The 22,157-nt window shown below is 48.9% G+C and overlaps 1 protein-coding gene across 5 annotated transcripts in view; it reads left to right on the top strand.

The window, feature by feature from the left end:
- slc26a5 (solute carrier family 26 member 5) overlaps positions 1-22,157 on the top strand; it is a 102,319-nt gene that overhangs the window by 33,037 nt on the left and 47,125 nt on the right. For all 5 annotated transcript variants that reach the window (XR_005462312.1, XM_038811575.1, XM_038811572.1 and 2 more), the window contains 5 exons: positions 4,624-4,799; positions 5,088-5,252; positions 5,619-5,771; positions 7,355-7,437; positions 21,418-21,565. Coding sequence is in view for 4 of the 5 variants with exons in the window: in XM_038811575.1 (XP_038667503.1) it covers positions 4,624-4,799; positions 5,088-5,252; positions 5,619-5,771; positions 7,355-7,437; positions 21,418-21,565 (725 nt within the window). In the remaining variant the exon portion in view is untranslated. The remainder of the gene's footprint in view (positions 1-4,623; positions 4,800-5,087; positions 5,253-5,618; positions 5,772-7,354; positions 7,438-21,417; positions 21,566-22,157) is intronic.

Below are 22,157 nucleotides of genomic sequence, written 5' to 3'. Positions count from 1 at the left end.
TCATCTGCAAACTTTGAGATGTTATGTTTTGTTCCCTCATCCAAATCATTAATATATATTGTGAATAGCTGGGGTCCCAGCACTGATGCCAGTGGTACCCCACTGGTCACTGCCTGCCAATTTGAAAAGGACCCATTAATCCCTACTCTTTATTTCCTCTCTGCCAACCAGTTTTCTATCCACCTCAATACAATTCCCCCAATCCCATGTGCTTTAATAATGCAAAATGGTATGCAATGAATGGCAAAAAATATGGTCAGAAATGGGTTTTAAGGCAGGTTGATGGAGCTGGAGAGAGAACCCAGGGCCCAGACTGTTGAAAATTTGGCTACAACTTGTGGTTCCAAAGTAGTGGGATCGTACACAGGCCAGTCATTTCTCAGAAAATTATTGGGCTGGAGGAAGTTAAATATGGGAAAGGAGGCTATAAAGGGATTTAGACACATGGATTAGAATTCTAAATTGGAAGCATAGGGCAATAGGGAACTGGTGTAGATCAACAAGTATAGAAACTTTTGTGCAGGATAGAATATAGCCGAGCTGAAGTTCACATAGGATTCCAACCAGAAGAGCATTGAATAGTGGAATCTGGGCAATGCCAAAGGCATATGTGAGGTAACAGATGGGCTAAAATGGAAAACATTAGAAATGGAAGTTGGTTGTCTTTATAATGAACATACAAGACAGAAGGAGGCCATTCGGCCCATCGAGTCTGCACCGACCCACTTAAGCCCTCACTTACACCCTACTCCCGTAACCCAATACCCCTCCTAACCTTTTTAGTCACTAAGGGCAATTTATCATGGCCAATCCACCTACCTGCACGTCAATGGTGAGGGTGTAGATTTGGAAAGCTGACCTCCGCCTTGGGTCCAAAGAATGATCGAGAACATTGGTTCAAGCTGAGACAGTGATCAGGAAGGAATATTGAATTAATGATGAGGAATGAAGTAAGTGGCTGGATTGGATATTGGGCAAGCAGTCTTGACAACACCAAGGAATCGAGAGAACTGGTAGCATGTTGAAGTAGGTGTCATCGACATGTATGTCAAACTTGACCTCGTAGTTTTGGATTGCATCACCAAGGGGAACATGTGAAGAAGAATGAGACCAAGGGGATGAGAGAGAAGCTAGTTTTGGAGGTTGCATGGCTATGATAGAATAGGTAAGAGTGAAATCACGTGAGTACAGCCCACTGACCTGAATCCTGATGAAGAGATTTTAGAGGGTGGTTTAGTCCAGTCTACCATGTCAAAGATTGCAGAGATGTCAGGAAGGAATAGTGTGCCACAATCCTGGAGGATGTTGTGACTTTGATTAGGGCTACTTCAGTGCTGTGGTAGAGCAGGAATTTAATTGGATAGATTCAAACTGAGTTTCAGAAAAGATGGGCATGGATTTGAGAATGGATGGCCCATGGTATAGGATAACTGAGAAGGGTTAGTGAATAGAATAAGGGTTATACTGGAGGTTGGGTGGTGAGGGGCACCAAAAAGTGGAGGCGAATAAGCAGTGGCGCAGATTGACAACTGCAGAAATATTATGGCAAATCATGTACCAAAGACTCAGCTTGGGGGTTTATTTAATAAATAAATGTAATAGGAAGTGGAGGGTGAACAGATCGTTACAATGTGGATATGAAAATAGAGAAAGTGATCGGAGATTATGCTAATAGAGGCCGCAGATCCATTATTTAGATTGCTAGGTGTTGGCACTCTATTCTAGCTCATTATTTTTTTAAAATGTTTTTATTCTCCATTTTAACATTTTCCTTCAAAATGTACACCCCACCCACAGACAGTAAACAGTAACAAATACAAAATCAATCCCCTTAGCAATAACAACAATCCCCCCCCCCCCGGCCACACACACCCACTCAACGGCATCCAACCTCTGAAAGAGTACCGTACATGATACCCAAGAGTTGTAAACCCACCCCCCCACCTCTCCAACTCCTCCAACTCTTGTAAAACTCCTCCACACACACACACACACACACACACACACACACACACACACACACACACACCACCACCACTTTCCACCCCGGCCAGACCACTCAGATCCTGTTCTGCCAGGCTCCGATTGCCGCAGCCCCTACTCCCACCTCACTCCCGCTCACTGGCCAGCTTAAACCGGGCAGCGTGAAGGCCCCCGCCCGAGTCCCTTTCCCCCTTGCCCGACCCAAGGATCGCCCAAAAATCCCCTTTTAGCACACAAACCCACATATCCACCTACACCCCAAAGAGCCCTCACTTCGAGTGAAATTCCCATCACTTCCCTTGTCCAAATATATACAACATTGGCTCCTTTAGCCCATACACCCGCACGCAGTGAAACAAAAAAAGAAGAAAATACAGTCATGAGATTACATTGGCATGGCCATTTCTCAGTTCTGCCACAGTCCTTCTGCCTTTGCAAACTCCTCCACTGCTTCTGCCGTTCCAAAATAAAAGTCCTTGAGCTTGTAAGTCACCCTCAGCTTCGCTGGATATACAATGCCGCACTGCACCTTGCCAATGTACAGTGCCCTCTTCACCCGGTTGAAAGCAGCCCGCCTCCTCGACAGCTCCACCGTAAAGTCCTGGTTAACACGGATACCAGCTCCAGCCCACTGCACCGCCAGCTTCTGCTTGACCCAGCACAGGACCTTCTCCTTCACACTGTGCCTACGGAAGCAAACTCGCCTTTGATACAGGCCTCCACGACCGATGAGCCCGATCCAGTTCATATCGGGAGGGATCCTCCCCCTCCCCCAATAGTTTCGCCAGCATCGGCCTCGGCCTCGGCCCTTCAACTCCTTCAGGCAGCCCCACAATCCTCAAGTTCTGTCGCTTGGATCTGTTTTCCAGGTCTTCCATTTTTCCTCGCAGATCCTTGTTAATCTCCAATCACCTTCTGCATCTCCTTCCCGATCAAGATAAGTTGATCACTGTGCTGCAATAGTGTCTCCTCCACTTCCTTCAGCGCCTCCCCTTGCTCCCGCACCTCCGCCACTGCGCTCGCCACCGCCGTCGTCACCGGGGAAATCGCCTCCTCCACCAGCATACTCAAAACCTCCCTCATCTCCTTCCTCATTGTCTCCATGTATTTTGTAAACTGCCTTTCGAATTCCGCAGCCACCACCTTAGTTATTTCTTCAGCCGTAAGCAATGCAGCCTCTCCTGGTGCTCCAGCCTTCATTTTCTTTACCGACCCTGCGGTGACCTTTCTACTCCCCGGCGGACTTTCAGCTGTTTTCACGGCTTTTTTTACTGATCCTCGACATATCCCTTCCCTGTGCTTTCTCCTCACTTTTATTGCCTTCGCTGCCCCTAGGATGGGCGTTAATCCCCGACAATGCCGTTCCCGAACGGGAGCCCTCCAACGCGCGGCTGCCTCCCGCCCGCCGTCCGATTCTTGCTCATTATTAAATCAGTCTCTCTCTCGCGTACTCAGTGGAAAATGCTACGGCTTATTGGCGGTTTCCTGGCTCTAAATTTCCTGGGCCCGGGATAAAGATTGCAATTGTTAACTTGGGTTTCTTCTTCTTTTGGATTTGACCGTATAAATTCCCGTAGGGGGTGGGCATCACCTCTCATTTAAAGAGTCAACTCCACAATTCATTAGGGTATAAAAAAGCCAACCTCGGCAATTGTTGAATTTGGTATGTGCTGACAATGCAATGTTGCTTTTATGTTAAGTCCTATCGCATAATGTTGAATACAAGAAATGCAATATAATGGACAGGATTCTCTGATCCTGAGGCTAAGTGTTGACGCCTGCCCTCAGGAGCAGCGATTCTGACCCCTACAGGGGCCAGCACGGCACTGGAGCGACCCCGGATGCATGCACGCCGAGGTCCCGCCGGGTAAGAGTACACTTGGATGGCGCCAGCGGGACTCAGATTTTTTGTGCGGCCGCTCAGCCCATCCTGGGCAGAGTATTGCCAGGGGAGGCCGTGTAGAGTGGCCACCGACCGGCGCTGTGCTGGCGCCATGGCGCCGATTCTCTGCTCTCCGGAGAATCGGCAGACCAGAGTTGGGGCGTCGTCGCGCGATTCGTGCCGGTCCCGGAGATTCTCCGGCCCGGCCTGGGCTGAGAGAATCCCGCACAATGTTCCTTGATTTAAACATTGCTTACCCAGTGCTTGAATAATTCAGTCTCTTGCTTGAAAAGTTCCAATTTTAACACTCAAATCAGATCACCAGTTCAATTTAACTTTTAGCATTGATTGTTTAGAGTCCAACACTCAAAAGTGGAACCCTTTTTCCCCATGATTGTTACATGTTGCATTGATATTTTAATATATTCATTGATTCATGGGATGGGCGCATCACAGGCTGGATCAGCATTTATTGCCCATCCCTTGAGGCAGTGGTGGTGAGCTGCCTTCTTGAACTGCTGCAGTCCATGTGGTGTAGATATACCCACAGTGCCGGGATTTTGACTCATTGACTGACGAATGGTGATACATTTCGAAGTCAGGATGGTGAATGACTTGAGGGGAACCTCCAGGTGGTGATGTTCCCATAAGTAGAACCAAGTTTTAAAAAAATTCTTCCAAGGTGCAATCTCGAGCACAAATAGAAGGAGCCAGTATCATAAAGATAATTTAAGTTGTTTTTTTATTCCTTATGCCAGGAACTTTTGCAGTAATCAGTTTGATGGTTGGTGGAGTCGCTGTAAAACTTGCACCTGATAAAATGTTCCATGATTCTTCTGTGAATACAACTAATAGCTCTGTGTCACACGAGGCAAGAGATGCAATGAGAATTCAAGTAGCTGCAGCTACGGCATTCCTTTCAGGAATTATTCAGGTAATTGGGAAATTAGGAAAATCAAAAGAGAAACGCAATATACGCTTTACTGCCATGCTTAATTGTCTGCATTGTGAGCCTCTTGTCTTTGATCAATAATCATTAACTCAAACTTGTGGGGCTACAGTGGATAAAATTTCTTAGACAAATCCATGGCCATGTTTGACCCATTTTCCTGGTTAAAGGGGAGACACCTGCAGCGAAGAGATGGATATAAAGTAAAATCTGTTCTACCGTGATCATGTCTGGTTTATTTCTATTAGATTAATTTGTGTTCTTTTTGAACAGTTCTGCCTTGGGCTTCTACATTTTGGGTTCGTAGTTGTTTACCTGGCCGAACCCTTAATACGAGGTTTCACCACTGCTGCAGCTGTGCATGTCTTTGTGTCTCAGTTGAAGTACCTTCTGGGAATCAAAACTAAAAGATTTGGTGGTCCTCTGTCGGCAATTTATGTAAGTAGCTGTATATTGTGTTTTTTTACTAACCTTTTACATACCTTTGAGAATTTCATATTTTGATTTTAATACTTTGTTCTAAAACAGTTTTGGTGAAGTGGAAAAATCAAACCATCTTTTCCACTTGTTTATTTATCCATCGTCAGTTATTTTGCTATTTTTAATCTTGCGCGCAGAGTAGCTTTTCAAGTCCCCAATAATTGGTTCTTCCTCCAAGCCAAAGGTGGATTTTATTCCTCCTGGGTTTTCGTTTTCTCTGAAAGCCAAGAGGCTCTGATAGATCAGTGACTTGCCAATTGTTAAAATTGCATTGTAGCTTTTCACATGCGCTTGGCTGATAGCTAATTGTATTTTGTGTTCCAGACTTTTATTGCTGTGTGTTTCAATATCAAAGATACAAATGTTACAACAGTAATTGTCGGGGCAATTTGTATAGTCATCCTGTTGGTGGTAAAAAAATTGAATGACCGATTCAAAGCTAAACTTCCTGCTCCCATTCCTGTGGAACTTATCGTGGTAAGTAGAAATTTCCTTTGTTTTTCTGAATTTGATTTTCTGCCTCGTGCTTTGGCAGCTCTGCTAAATATATAGAAATTAGTTTATCATTATCAGGTTTCACATCTTGACTCATTATTTGCATATGACTGTGTGAGCATATAATTTACTCTAACTAGCTAGCGAAAACTAGAGAATATATATGCCTTCTTAATGGACTTTAGCTTGTCTATCTGTATTCCTTCTATCCCACCTGCCTATAAATTCCTGACCAAAAGAAGAAAGACCTGCCTATATATATCACCTTTTGTTAATTCAGGATATCGCAATGCATTTTATAGCCAATAGAGTTCTATGAAGTTCAGACACTATTATAATGTAGGAAACACAGCAATGTGCCCACAGCATGATCCCACAAACAGCCATGTGATGAGGGGCAGATAATCTGTTTAACAATGTTGATTGAAGCATAAATATTAGTTGTGCTGGGGAAAACTCTTCTGCTCTGTGATCACAGATGACAGTGCCATGTGATCTTTTCTGTTAATCTGAGAGGACAGATAGGGCCTTGTTTTAACTTCTCAGCTGAAAAATGAAATGTTTGACAGTGTAGGAGTATTTCTCTGGAGTGTCACACTAGATTATGTGCAGTAATGCAGGACTTCCAAGTTATGTAGAAATACTGGAGAAGTTGGGGTTATTCTCTTGAAAGCAGAGAAAAGTAAATGGGATTAAATTGGTGTGTTCAAAAATGATGAAGAATTTTGATAGAATAAATGAAGCAACTATTGGCAGTGGCAGGAGAATCAATAGCTCAAGGGCTCAAAAATTCAGGAAAATGCCAAAAGAATCCCAGATGAGAACTTTTGGCAGCAAGCTGTGCTGATTGGAAAGGCACTGCCTAAAGGGGTGGTGGCAACTCATTTGATCAAACTTCCAGGAAAAAAATTGGTACGTTTGTGAAGAAAAGATCCTTGCAGGGGAAAGGGACAAATTGGACAGCGCTTTCAAAAAAGCCATTACAAGCAAAATAGGCTGAATGACCACATGGGTTGTATCATTCTATAATTCTCTAAAATCTCTAAAGTGCAACTCTCTAAAGTGGAAGTGATACACAGCTAAAACATAATGGCCCTCTGAACTTCCTGGTTAAATGAGCATTAAAGAAGCCCGGCAACAACTTTTGGCTCTCCCCAACCCTCACCTGCCCCTCCACCTCAACCTTTTCATTCTGTAAGAGCAGTGGTTAGATTCCAGACAAAAGGCTTTGACACAGGAGATCAATGAAACAAACCAAATTTGATAATTTTTCTGGCATAGGTAGCTTTTTCTGCAACCTATTGTTGTCATGATGATGGTTTCACTTTTACTCCATGAAAGAAAAACTATGGGCTAGATTCTCCGGTTCCCAGCCACGCCCATGTTTCGAGACAACGCGCCATTTGCTGGCGGTGGGATTCTAAACTCCTGTTACTTGTCAATGGGAAACTCGCGGCATGGGGTGGTGGGCTGCTGACTGGGAAAATGTATTTCAAAGGCCAGAGAATTCCACTGTATATCTTTTCCAATTAAAATATCAGTTCTAACCATGTGTTTTTTGTTAGGTAATTATCAGCACCGGTGTTTCTGCTGGGATGAACCTGAATGAGAACTATAAAGTGGATGTTGTTGGATATATACCCACTGGGTAGGGAAAACATGCAGTGCTAATTACATAAATGATTAATCAGTTTCAGAATTCTGTAATAATAATCAATATCCTGTTTGGTTGCATGCACAAAGTAAATTTTTTTTACAACCCGTTTTCTCTTAAGTGTTAGAAGGCATGGTGACACATTGACTTGATGGGGGAGAGGTGATAGGGAGGGGGAAGGAGGAGGTGGACGGGAAAGAGGTGAGTTATATTGGACTAGATTTTTGACTCTGGGTAGTGTTATGGGCCACGGTTTAGAGAACCCCAAAGTGTATCATGGAGTTCACCTGACCCACGACTTTTACTAGATTGTGGTATGGGGTGCACATGGCCCACTCTACAGGTGTGGTACCCACGGCTTTTACTAGATTGTGGTATGGGATGCACATGGCCCACTCTACAGGTGTGGTACCCACGACTTTTACTAGATTGTGGTATGGGGTGCACATGGCCCACTCTACAGGTGTGGTACAGCAGAAATCAAAAAGTATTTTTAAAAACAAAACAACGTTTATTCTATGAACTCAAGTTAACCTTTTTAAAACATATAGTGAACATCTTAGCAACCATCATTTCAAATACAACCCCAAAGAATGCAACACTAAGTAATCATTACTTTCCTTTTAACATCCATAAGACATTAAAAAAACATTTTAACAGAAGCACATCACGTTTAAATTCACTACTGAGAACAGTTATCACTCTGAATTCACCAAATGATCAAGAGATAGTATTTACATGGCAGAGAGAACAACATTACACATTCTTTGGCTGGCTGCAGCTCCAAAACTGAAACAAAACCAAAAAAACACAGATACACCCAAGCTTTTCTCAAAGTGAAACAAAAAAGAAGAGCCAGAGCTCAGCTCCACCCACACTCTTGACATCACTGCAGTAACATTAGCCGACAAAGATTTCTTAAAGTGACATTCTCATGACAGTCGGGGATTGGTGCTACATGAGACTGATGGCAGGAAGGGTGGGTGAATGGTGCAAGACAAGACTTTCCTGAATGGAGGGGAATGCACTGAGCTGCTTCTTGGTTTGGGTGTTAAAAGGTTAGTTAATTGTTTTGGGTTTAAATATTTTTTCCACTGAACAGTTGTGAGGAGTCGAAAGTCTTAAAATGGGGTAAATTAAGTTGCTGCTTCATGGTGGTGGATGAGGCAGAGGACGATATGTAGAAATACACACATTTTGTATATTGTGTATATTTCACAATATATAAAATAGACTGTGTATGAACTGTGAGTAGCAATAATGCTCCTCATCCTCTCACGGCAGTTGCACAACCGAGGGAAGCTGAAGATTTTATTTTATGGTATGAGCTATGATCTAGAAAACACTGTCTGAAAGGTTGGTGGAAGTAATTTTTAAATAACTGGGGGGGAAATTGCAGAGCTATTATGGAGAAAGAGCAGGGTGTGACTAGATAACTCTTTCAAAGAATGGCACAGGCAACTTTGGTCAAATGGCCCCCTCCAGTTCTGTATGATGCTACAAAATACGATCTAGCAGTGGTAATGTTTTAAAAGGAATTTCAAACTTGCAAGACCTATTTAGTAAAATTCCACTGTTGACAGAAGTGGAACAATCTTGAATCTGAAAATCAGATCAATTAAATAGTTAGGTGTGTGTTCATCTCTGATTATCACATCCTATAATTGATTCACTTTCCAATTCTTTATGTGTGCTTCAATTTTGGCTGTGACTCCCTTACAATGGAATAAACATCTCTTTTTTTTAAAAAATAATTTTTATTAAGATTTTTACAAAATATAAACATCACAACAATATTAACAGAACAACCGTGGTAAAAGCCCAAGAACAACACCACCCAACTTCAAAAGCAACTGCAAACAAAAGAAAAAACAAAAAAACACCCAAACAGCAAAAGGGAAAGAGATAACACCCGCCACATCCCACAAACCCACCAACCCCCCCCCCCCGGGCTGCTGCTGCCGACCTATTTCCCTACCGTTCCGCCAGGAAGTCCAGAAAAGGCTGCCACCGCCTAAAGAACCCTTGTACTGATCCCCTCAGGGCAAATTGCACCTTCTCCAATTTAATGAACCCCACCATATCATTGATCCAGGCCTCCCCGCTTGGGGGCCTCGCATCCTTCCATTGGAGCAAGATCCTCCGCCGGGCTACTAGGGATGCAGAGGCCAGAACACCGGCCTCTTTCGCCTCCTGCACTCCCGGCTCCACTGCAACCCCAAAAATTGCAAGTCCCCAGCCTGGCTTGACCCTGGATCCCACCACCCTCGACACCGTCCTTGCTACCCACTTCAAAAACTCCCCCAGCGCTGGGCACGCCCAAAACATATGAACACTCTTCTCACCCTCGGAGTCCCATGTGCCCACACAAATCCCGTAATACTCCTGTTGACCCTCCTAAAAAAGGCCTTCAGGAGAAGGATGGGGAGGCACTGGAACAGGAACAAAAACCTCGGGAGCACAGTCACCTTTTTAAAAAAAATAATTTTTATTGAAAGATTTTTTACAAAATATATAACAACAAACCGTAACAAACAGCAATAAAACAACATAATAAGCATAACACCCCCAAGACCGTAGCAACGCATATGTCGAGCCCCCCCAACCCGGTAAACAACAAGAGAACTTGAAAATTAATTAAATTAAATTAAATTAAATAAACATAGTCAATCCCCCCCCCCCCCCCCCCCCCCCCCCCCCCCCCGGGTTGCTGCTGCTGCTGCTGCTGACCTAGTTCCCTATCGCTGCTGCTGGCCGAGTACCGAGCCGGCGAGAGTGGCAGGGGCGCCATCAGTAAAGCCTCCAGACTCATTCCCGTCCATTTTCACGATTCTTGGCCAGCCGGCTATTCTTCCTCTTGTACGTTGGCCACAAACAGGTCCCGGAACAATTGCATGAATGGCTCCCACGTTCTGTGGAAGCCGTCGTCTGACCCTCGGATGGCGAATTTTATTTTCTCCATTTGGAGAGATTCCAGACTCATACCTTTACAAGATGCTGCCTCCATCCGCTCCCAGACCGATCCCTCCCCCACTACCCACTTCCTGACCATCGATATGTTGGCAGCCCAGTAATAGTTAATAAAGCTCGGGAGAGCCAATCCCCCTTCCCTGCGGGCCTGTTCCAGGAGTGCCCTCCTTACTCTCGGGGTTTTACCCGCCCAGATAAACCTTGATATCCCCACGTTCATGCTTCTGAAAAAAGCCTTTGGGACAAAAATCGGGAGACATTGAAAAAAGAAAAGCAGCCTCGGAAGGACCGCCATCTCCACCGTCTGAACCATCCCCGCCAGCGTCAGTGGGAGCATGTCCCATCACAGAAATCCCTTCTCATTTGATCCAATGCTTTGTCCAAATTTAACTTGTGAAGCTGCCCCAATCCTTGGCCACTTGAATCCCCAGATACCTAAAACTCCTCCCAACCACTTTGAAAGGTAGCTCCTTCAGCCTCCTTCTTTGTCCCCGTGCCTGGATCACAAACATCTCGCTCCTTCCCATATTAACTTATAGCCTGCATTATCACTGCCAACTCAGGGGCCTCCAATGGACCAGGAGACCCCCCCCCCCCCCCCCCCCCCCCCCCCCCCCCCCCCCCCCCCCCGGGTTGCTGCTGCTGCTGCTGCTGACCTAGTTCCCTATCGCTGCTGCTGCTGACCTAGTTCCCTATCGCTGAGCCAGAAAGTAGAGGAAAGGCTGCCACCACCTAAAGAACCCTTGTACCGATCCCCTCAGGGCGAATTTGACCTTCTCCAGCTTAATAAAACCTGGCATGTCATTAATGCAGGTCTCCACGCTTGGGGGTCTCACATCCTTCCACTGTAGCAAGATCCTCCGCCGGGCTACTAGGGACGCAAAGGCCAAAACACCGGCCTCTCTCGCCTCCTGCACTCCCGGCTCCACCGCAACCCCAAAAATCGCGAGTCCCCAACCTGGTTTGACCCTGGATCCCACCACCCTCGACACTGTCCTCGCCACCCCCTTCCAGAACTCCTCCAGTGCCGGGCATGCCCAGAACATATGGGCATGGTTCGCTGGACTCCCGAACACCTAACACACCTGTCTTCGCCCCCAAAGAACCTACTCATCCTAGTCCCGGACATATGAGCCCGGTGCAGCACCTTGAATTAGATGAGGCTAAGCCGCGCACATGAGGAGGAAGAGTTAACCCTCTCCAGGGCATCCGCCCATGTCCCATCCTCGATCTGCTCCCCCAGCTCCCCCTCCCACTTAGCCTTTAGCTCCTCTACTGACGCCTCCTCTACCTCCTGCATTACCTTGTAGATATCCGATATCTTCCCATCCCTGACCCAGACCCCCAAAAGCACCCTATCCTTCACCCCCCTCGCGGGCAGCAAAGGGAATCCCTCCACCTGCCGCCTAGCAAACGCCTTTACCTGCAGGTACCTGAACATGTTCCCCGAGGGGAGCTCAAATTTCTCCTCCAACTCTCCAAGGCTCGCAAACCTCCCGTCAATGAACAGGTCCCTCAGCTTTCTGATGCCCGCTCTGTGCCACCCCAGGAACCCCCCCCCCACTTCCCCCTATGTCGCCTCCACTGCCCCCAAATCTTGAGGGTAGCCGCCACCACCGGACTCGTGGTATACCTCGTAGGAGGGAGCGGCAACGGCGCCGTTACCAGGGCCCCCAGGCTTGTGCCTCCACAGGTCGCCCTCTCCAACCTTTTCCATGCTTCCCCCTCCATTACCCACTTGCGCACCATCGACACATTGGCCGCCCAATAATACCCCGAGAGGTTGGGTAACGCCAGCCCCCCACCATCTCTGCCCTGCTCCAAGAAGACCCTCTTCACCATCGGGGTCCCATGCGCCCAAACAAAGCCCATGATGCTGCTAGTCACCCTCCTAAAAAAGGCCCTAGGGATAAGGATGGGCAGGCACTGAAAAAGGAACAAGAACCTCGGGAGCACTGTCATTTTGACGGACTGCACTCTACCCGCCAACGATAGCGGCACCATGTCCCACCTTTTATATTCCTCCTCCATCTGTTCCACCAGCCTGGTAAAATTAAGCTTATGGAGAGTCCCCCAACTCCTGGCCACCTGCACCCCCAGGTACCTAAAACTCTTCACTGCCTTCTTAAACGGGAGCCTACCAATTCCCTCCTCCTGATCACCTGGGTGCACTACAAACACCTCGCTCTTACCCAGATTCAGCTTATAGCCCGAGAAGCCCCCAAACTCAGCCAACAGCTCCATCACCCCCGGCATTCCCCCCACTGGGTCCGCCACATACAGCAGCAGGTCGTCCGCATACAGCGATACCCGATGTTCCTCCCCACCCCGCACCAGACCCCTCCATCTCCCTGACTCCCTCAACGCCATAGCCAGAGGTTCAATTGCCAGTGCAAAAAGCAAGGGGGACAGGGGGCACCCCTGCCTGGTCCCACAGTAGAGCCTGAAGTACTCTGACCTCCTTCCATTAGTAGTTACACTCGCCAGCGGGGCCTCATAAAGCAACCTTACCCATTTGATGAACCCCTCCCCAAATCCAAACCTCTCCAGCACCTCCCACAGGTACCCCCACTCAATTCTATCAAAGGCCTTCTCTGCATCTCGAGCCACCACTGTCTCCGCCTCCCCCTCAACCGCCGGCATCATAATAACATTTAACAATCTCCGCACATTCATGTTAAGCTGTCTTCCCTTGACAAATCCTGTCTGATCCTCGTGTATCACCTCTGGCACACAGTCCTCTATCCTGGTGGCCAGGATCTTCGCCAGCAACTTGGCATCCACATTGAGGAGCGAGATTGGCCTGTATGATCCACACTGCTGGGGGTCCTTATCCCGCTTCAGGATCAAAGAAATCAGCGCCCGTGACATCGTCGGGGGCAAAGACCCCCCCTCCCATGCCTCATTGAAGGCCCGCACCAACAGGGGGCCCACCAGGTCCACATACTTTTTATAAAATTCCACCGGGAACCCATCCGGCCCCGGCGCCTTCCCTGACTGCATTTGACCAATCCCCCTGACTAGCTCCTCCAACTCAATCGGCGCCCCCAGCCCCTCCACCAGCTCCTCCTGCACCTTTGGGAAACGTAGCCTGTTCATAAAGCTCTCCATCTCCCCCCCCCAATCCCTCCTCCGGGGCCTCCGCGTACCTCATATCCACATCTAGGAGCTCCCCCACCAGTCTCTCCCTCTACCTCCTCTCCCTCTGGACCCGGATGGAATCAGCTCCCCCCGGATCACTGCCTTCAGAGCCTCCCAAACCATCCTCACCCGGACCTCCCCCGTATCGTTGGCCTCAAGGTACCCCTCAATACTTCCCCGGACCCTCCTACACACCTCAGCCAGCAACCCCACGTCCAGACGCCACAGCGGGCGCTGGTCCCGTACCTCCCCCATCTCCAGATCGACCCAGTGCGGAGCATGGTCTGAAATTGCTATGGCCGAATACTCGGCATCCTCCACCCTCGGGATCAATCCCCTGCTCAGGACGAAAAAATCTATTCGGGAGTAAACCCTATGCAAATGGGAGAAAAAGGAATACTACCGCGCCCTCGGCCTCCCAAACCTCCAGGGATCACCCCTCCCATCTGGTCCATAAACCCCCTCAGCACCTTGGCCGCCGCCGGCCTCCTACCCGTCCTTGAACTGGACCGGTCTAGTGGGGGATCCAGCACCGTGTTAAAGTCTCCCCCCCATGATCAGGCCCCCCGCCTCCAGGTCCGGAATGCGGCCCAACATACGCCTCATAAAGCCAGCGTCATCCCAGTTCGGGGCATACACGTTTACCAGCACCAACTTCTCTCCCTGCAGCCTACCCTTCACCATAACAAACCTGCCCTTCTTGTCCGCCACCACCTCAGACGCCTCCACACCACCCTCTTCCCCACCAGAATCCCCCCCCCCCCACCGTTCTTCGCATCTAATCCTGAATGGAAAACCTGCCCCACCCACCCCTTCCTCAGACGAACCTGGTCTGCCACCTTCAGGTGGGTCTGCTGGAGCATAGCCACGTCCGCCTTCAGCCCCTTCAAATGAGAAAATATCCTAGCCCGCTTAACCGGCCCATTCAGCCCCCAGGTGATCAGCCGGATCAGAGGGCACCCCCGCCCCCCCTCCCCCGCCGACTAGCCATAGCTCATCGACTGCTCGCCCCAGGCCAGCACACCCTGCCCGACCCGTTCCCCGTGACGATAGCGCCTCTCCTCTACCCCGGCCCACACCAGCTCCTCCCTGACAATTCCAGCACCAACCCGGTATCCCTCCCCAGGCTAGAACCCCTCCTAGCCGCGACGTACCCTCCATGGTACTTCCGTGAGTCAGCTGACTCCCACCAAAACCCGATCCCTCCCGACATGGGTTCATCCCCCCTCCTGCCACTCCTCCTTGGCACCGCTCCAGCGCGGGAAAAAACCAGTAGAGGCCACACCCCCACCGCCAGCTCCACCCCTCCTGCACCGCAGCACGGGAAACCAGAGGAAAGCCCGCGCTTTCATACTGCCCCACCCCACCCTTCTGACGCAGCTCCCAGATTCCAGCTCCACCCCATCCCCCAGCCCCGTACAGAAAAAAAAAAACCCAACATCCCCCACATAACACAGAACCATACCCAACAGAACCACCCGGAAACAGAGCAAGAACCAGCATAGAAAAAACATATCAAAATTACAAAAACAGCAACAGCAAAAACAGCAACAATCGTAGTACACAAGACCCCTAGTTCGAGTCCAGCTTCTCCGCCTGCACAAAGGCCCACGCCTCCTCCGGGGACTCAGAAGTAGTAGCCGGTCCTTCTATGTTACCCACAGACGCGCAGGCTGCAGCATTCCAAATTTAACCACCTTGTTATGCAGCACCGCCTTCGTCCGGTTAAACCCGGGTCGCCGCTTAGCCACCTCCGCACTCCAGTCCTGGTAGATTCGCACTACCGAGTTCTCCCACTTGCTGCTGCTCTCCTTCTTGGCCCAGCGCAGCACACACTCCCGGTCACTGAACTGATGGAACGGCACCAGCACCGCCCGCGGAGGTTCATTCGCCTTGGGCCTCCTGGCCAGCACTCTGTGGGCTCCCTCAAGCTCCAGGGGCAGATGGAAGGACCCCGGCCCATCAACGAATTCAGCATCGTGGCAACATAGGACGGTAGATCCGACCCCTCCAGCCCCTCCGCAAGGCCCAGGATCCTCAAATTCTTCCGCCTCTTGCGAAAGTCCAGCTCCTCCAAGCAGTCTTGCCACTTTTTGTGAAGTGCCTCATGCATCTCCACCTTCCCCACGAGGACCACGGTCTCCTCCTCCCGATCAGCGGCCTGCTGCTGCAACTCCTGAATGGCTGCCCCCTGGGCTGTCTGGGTCTCAAGCAGCTTGCGGGTAGTCGCATTCAGAGAGTCCAGCAACTCGGCCTTCAGCTCCGCAAAACAGCGCAGAAGAGTAGCTTGCTGCTCCTGCGCCCACTGCCACCAATTCTCGGGTGCTCCGCTGGCCGCCATTTTGTCCTCCTTCCCCCGCTTTTTCTGGGGAGCTGCTGCAGCCTTTTTCTTTGCCCCACTCCGAGTGCGCATCATAAATTCCGGGGAATGTTCCTCCAAGCACCTTCCCCCACCGGGAATCGTCGAAACAGCGCCATTTGGGGCACTGAAACAGGCCCGTAAGTCCTTTGATAGCGGGAGCTGCCGAACGTGCGGCTTAGCTCCGCATCACCACAACCGGAAGTGGGAGCACCGTCATCTTAACGGACTGCACCCTCCCCGCCAGTGACAGCGGTAACATATCCCACCTTTTGAACTCCTCCTCCATCTGCTCCACCAACCTTGTGAGGTTGAGCCTGTGCAGGGCCCCCCAGCTCCCAGCCACCTGGACTCCTAGGTACCTGAAGCTCTTCCCTGCCTGCTTCAATGGGAGCCTACCAATCCCCTCCTCTTGATCCCCCGGATGCACCACAAACAACTCACTCTTGCCCAGGTTCAACTTATACCCCGAGAAACCCCCGAATTCACTAAGAATCCTCATCACCTCCGGCATCCCCCACCACCGGGCCCGCCACATACAGCAACAGGTCGTCCGCATACAACGACACTCAATGCTCCTCCCCACCCCGCACCAGGCCCCTCCAGTTCCCTGACTCCCTCAACGCCATGGCCAGGGGCTCAATTGCCAACGCAAAGAGCAAGGGGAACGGGGACACCCCTGTCTCGTTCCCCGGTACAGCCGAAAGTACTCCGACCTTCTCCTATTCGTAGCTACACTCGCCATCGGGGCCTCATAGAGCAACCTCACCCAACGGACAAACCCCTCTCCAAACCCAAACCTCTCCAACACCTCCCACAGATACTCCCACTCAACCCTATCAAAGGCCTTCTCCGCCACCACTATCTCCGCCTCCCCTTCCACAGCCGGCATCATAATAATGTTGAGGAGCCTTCGTACGTTTGTATTCAACTGCCTTCCCTTCACAAACCCTGTCTGGTCCTCATGAATGACCCATCGCACACAATCCTCTATTCTTGTGGCTAGGATCTTTGCCAGCAGCTTGGCGTCTACATTTAGCAGCGAGATCGGCCTATATGACCCACACTGCAGAGGGTCCTTGTCCCGCTTCAGGATCAAGGAAATCAGCACCCGTGACATAGTTGGGGGCAAAGCCCCCCCCTCCCTTGCCTCGTTAAAGGTCCGGACCAACAGGGGGCCCAACAGGTCCACATACCTTTTATAAAATTCCGCCGGAAACCCATCCGGCCCCGGCGCCTTCCCCGAATGCATGCTCCCTATCCCTTTAACCAACTCCTCCAGCTCGATCGGGGCCCCCAGTCCTTCCACCTGCCCCTCCTCCACCCTCGGAAATCGCAGCTTGTCCAAGAAGCACCCCATTCCACCCCCCTCCACCGGTGGTTCAGACCGGTACAGTTCCCCATAGAAGTCCCTGAAGACCCCATTAACATCTACCCCCCTCCGCACCACCTTCCCAGCTCTATCCGTCACTCCCCCAATCTCCCTGGCCGCTTCCCGCTTTCGGAGCTGGTGTGCCAGCATCCTGCTCGCCTTCTCCCCATATTCATACACCGCCCCCTGTGCTTTCCTCCACTGAGCTTCCGCCTTTCTGGTAGTCAATAGGTCGAACCTGGCCTGAAGGCTACGCCTCTCCCCCAGCAATTCCTCCTCCGGAGTCTTTGCATATCTCCTATCCACCCTCACCATCTCCCCTATCAGTCTCTCCCTCTGCTCCCCCCTCTCCCTATGGGTTCGGATGGAAATCAACTCCCCTCTAGTCACCGCCTTCAATGCCTCCCAGACCATCCCCACTCGGACCTCCCCGTTGTCGTTGGCCTCCAGGTACCTCCCGATACACCCACGAACCCTCTCGGCCACCTCCTCATCTGCCAGCAGCCCCACCTCCAAGTGCCAGAGCGGACGTTGGTCCCTCTCCTCCCCCAGCCCGAGGTCCACCCAGTGCGGGGCATGATCTGAAATGGCAGAGTATTCAACATCCTCCACCCTCGAAACCAGCCCCCTGCTCAGGACAAAAAAATCAATCCTCGAATAGGCCTTATGCACGTGGGAGAAAAACGAGTACTCCCTGGCCCTTGGCCTCGCAAACCTCCAGGGATCCCCCCCTCCATCTGGTCCATAAATCTCCTCAACACCTTAGCCGCAGCCGGCCTCTTACCCGTCTGGGACTTGGATCGATCCAATGGGGGATCTGGATCGATCCAATGGGGGATCCAGTTACGTGTTGAAGTTTCCCCCCCCACCCCCATGATCAGGCCCCCCACCTCCAGGTCCGGAATGTGGCCCAACATACGCCGCATAAACCCCGCATCGTCCCAATTTGGGGCGTAAACATTCACCAACACCACCCTCTCCCCCTGCAGTTTACCACTCACCATCACATACCTCCCGCCACTGTGAGCCCACCACATTTAACGCCTCAAACGTCACCTTCTTCCCCACCAGGATCGCCACCTCCCGACTCTCTCATCCAGACTCTCTCGCTCTCGCTCTCGCTCTCGCTCTCTCTTTCCCTCTTCCCCCCCCCCCCCCCCCCCCCGGCGTGGGGAAAGAAAACAGCCAGCAACGGCCCGCGCTTCTCAGCCCATACTCCGCCCCCACCATCTCACAGCGTGGGAAACCCGGGAAAAGCCCACGCTTTCACCCTGTCCAGCCCCGCCTCCTCTAGGGCAACTCCCATTGCCAGTCCTCCCCACCAGCTGCCCGAACCCCTCCACCAGACCCATACAAAAAAGACATAACGACATCACCCCACCCACCCTAAGGCCAACCCACATCTTGCATTAAACAGAGCAAACACAAGTACATTATTATACATCATCCCCCATCTTAGACCCTCAGTTTGAGTCCAGTTTCTCGGCCTGCACAAAGGCCCACGCCTCCTCCGGGGACTCAAAAATAATGGTGCCGGTCCTTGTAGGTGACCCACAGACCCGCCGGCTGCAACATGCCAAACTTCACGCTCCCTCTGTGGAGCACCGCCTTCGTCTGGTTGAACCCAGCCCTCCGCTTCGCCACCTCCGCACTCCAGTCCTGGAACATCCGCACCTCCGTGTTCTCCCACTTGCTGCTCCGCTTCTTCTTGGCCCACCGGAGCACGCACTCACGATCCACGAACCGATGAAACCGCACCAACACCGCTTAGTTTGTTCGGCTTGGGCCTCCTAGCCAGAATTCTGTGGGCGCCCTCCAACTCCAGGGGCCCCTGGAAGGACCCAGCCCCCATCAGCGAGGGAATAAACATCTCTTAAAGAATGATTTTGTATAGTTCCTGCTATTACAACATAAGTAAGTGATATCTGATGTTAAATGCACGGCTATGTATCTTTTCCCAGATTCTGCCCACCTTTGTCATATTCAGCATCTTTGTTATTTGGTAGTTATCGAACAAAAAAATCCTCATTTGGTCCACCTTATTTCATAAGATGTATAATTGTACCCTAAGATATTTTTTAGGGAGGTTGATAGCATGATGATTGTTCTATTTGTAATCAAGGTGAGTTGGAGATAAGTATTAATCCGACCACTGCAAACGGGGAATTTGAATTTGAGTATTTAAAAAATATATATTTTTGGCAATGGTGACCAGGAAACCAGCAGATAACATATCTGCTTCACTAATGTCTTTCTTGGGGCAAGAAATCAGCTGTCCTTCTTCAATCTGGCCTACATATGACTCCAGATCTATAGCAATTTGGTTGATACTGAACACCCTCTGAAATGGCCTAAAAGTCACGCAATTCTGTAGGAATGAACAGAAAAATGTTTTATTTTTAAAAAGGCAAGACTTGCATTTATATAGTGCCTTTCATGACCTCAGGTTGTCTGAGGGGTTTTCAACCAATAAAGCACTGTTGTAGTCCATAGAATCCCTCCAGTGCAGAAGGAGGCTATTCGGCTCATCGAGTCTGCACCGACCCTCCGAAAGAACATTTTATCCAGGTCTACTCCCCCATCCTAACCCTGTAACCTCGTAACTTAACCTGCTCATCTTTGGACTGTGGGAGGAAATGGGAGCACCTGACGAAAACCCCATGCAGACACTGGGAGAACGTGCAAACTCCACACAGACTCACCCAATGTCCGAATCAACCATTCGTCCCTGGCACTGAGGCAGTAGTGCTAACCACTGTGCCACCATGCCATTTTAATAATGTGCCTATATGATGACCAGATAATCTGTTTTTATGCTGTTATTCAGAGATGGATACTGGTCAGGATACAGGAGATAACACAGTTGCTGCTCTTTAAAGTAGTACCGCAACATATTTTATGTCCACCTCAGTAGGCAGACACATCTAAAAGGCAGCACCTTGGACAGTTCAGCCCTCCCACAGTACTGAGCTGGAGTGTCAGTCTAGATTCTACCCCCGCCCCCAATCTCTGGAGTGGGTCATGAATTCACAACCTTGTGAGTTGAGAGTGCTATCAACTGAGCCATTGATGTTGCTTACCAATGACACCCACACCCTATGATTGAATTCAAAGTAAATCTGTCATAGTCTATCTAGAAATGGTCTATAGTCCTATTGTACCAAGAATGATCCTAGATAAAAGAAAATTACTGCGGATGCTGGAATCTGAAACGAAAGAGAAAATGCTGGAAAATCTCAGCAAGTCTGGCAGCATCCGCAGGGAGAGAAATGAGCTAACGTTTTCGAGTCCGATGACTCTTTGGACGTTTTGACAAAGAGTCATCGGACTCCAAACGTTAGCTTTTTTTTCTCCCTACAGATGCTGCTAGACTTGCTGAGATTTTCCAGCATTTTCTCTTTTGTTTATGCTTCCCTAGCCTTATCCAAGAGTTCATTCCATGTATTACTGGGTTTTTCTTTAAAGAAAAATGTTCATTTTGCTTTTGTTTTTAAGTTTCATCTGTTTCCCTTTGTTCTTTTCTTACAATTTAAAGTATTCTGTGCTTTCCTTCTCCATATTCTTACCTTGTGCAAGATAGTAGTTCTCCTGTCATTTCTCATTTAACATCTGGGATCAGAACTGTTCAATCACAAATGCACAAAATTGCTATGGCACAGGAGGAGGTCATTTGACCTTTTTGAGCAGATTTGTGGTAACAGTTTTCTTTATAATTACGTGTAGGGGATAAGAAACGTCCATTTTATTTGTTGAACCGTTGGCCAATAATTCTGTTAATAACCACTGTCTTTTACGAGCCAGCAATGCACTACTGCTCCTGGCTAGCTGGGTAGGTCTTTTCCACCCTGTCACTTACTAAATTAATTAAACACATTCTGTCCTCTGCTTCCATATTAAATGTTCTCCTGATTTGACTGAAATTTAGAATTTTATTTGTATTTCACAACTTGACCCATCTAGATACTTGCCTTCTACATGGGAGATATAGGAATTGCATCTTTACCTCCTGTATCCAACTATTGACAATCTTCTTGGTCACAAGCCAATTATTAATTTGTTTTTAGCATGTGATACTGTAAAAAGGATTTTAAGTGCTGAACAGCTAATTTCAGTACATTTGTCACTATTTCAGATTGAGAGCTCCAGTTCTACCTGACTTCAGTCTACTTAATGAAATATTTGCAGATTCTATTGCAATTGCAATAGTTGGATTTTCAATGACTATATCAATGGCAAAGATATTTTCTTTGAGACATGGCTACAGTGTAAATGCCAATCAGGTAATAAGTGCAATTTTATGTTTTCAACTTCATAGACCTCACCCTTTTATAACCAATGTTTTGGCAAGTCCAACTGTAAAAGAATTTTCCAGTAATGACATCTAAAACTTCACTATGAAGCCATTTCTACGGAAATCTTCATTTGTTATAAAGTTTATACATTTTATTTGTTGAAAACAATTCTAATTTCAGAATTGCAGAAATGTGTTTTTTCTAAGCAGATTTTGTCATTCTATTCTGGCCATCATAGACCCATTGGTTGGTTGTGTATTCGCCGGCTTCCAGGTGTAGATATTTTTTTTTTTTTTTTTTATATAAATGTTTTTTATTGAGTTTTCATATTTTATATGTGACAAATTATTAGAGAGAAAAAAAGAAAACACAAAAATTTAACATGAATATTTACAGGTAAGCATCTTCATAACAACAATTGTGGACGCCCCCTTTAGCCAGCATACATATTTTACATTCCCCAATATGGCCGAGGCACATGTTTATAGGCATTTATTTGTAGTTTGGTTTTGGGCCTTAGCTTGCCATCAAACCCCCATAACGAGCCCGTAACCCCCCCCCCCCCCCCCCCCCCCCCCCC

Source organism: Scyliorhinus canicula, chromosome 11, assembly GCF_902713615.1.
Source record: "Scyliorhinus canicula chromosome 11, sScyCan1.1, whole genome shotgun sequence".
NCBI lineage: Eukaryota > Metazoa > Chordata > Chondrichthyes > Carcharhiniformes > Scyliorhinidae > Scyliorhinus > Scyliorhinus canicula.
This window is presented reverse-complemented; position numbering and strand designations above follow the sequence as displayed.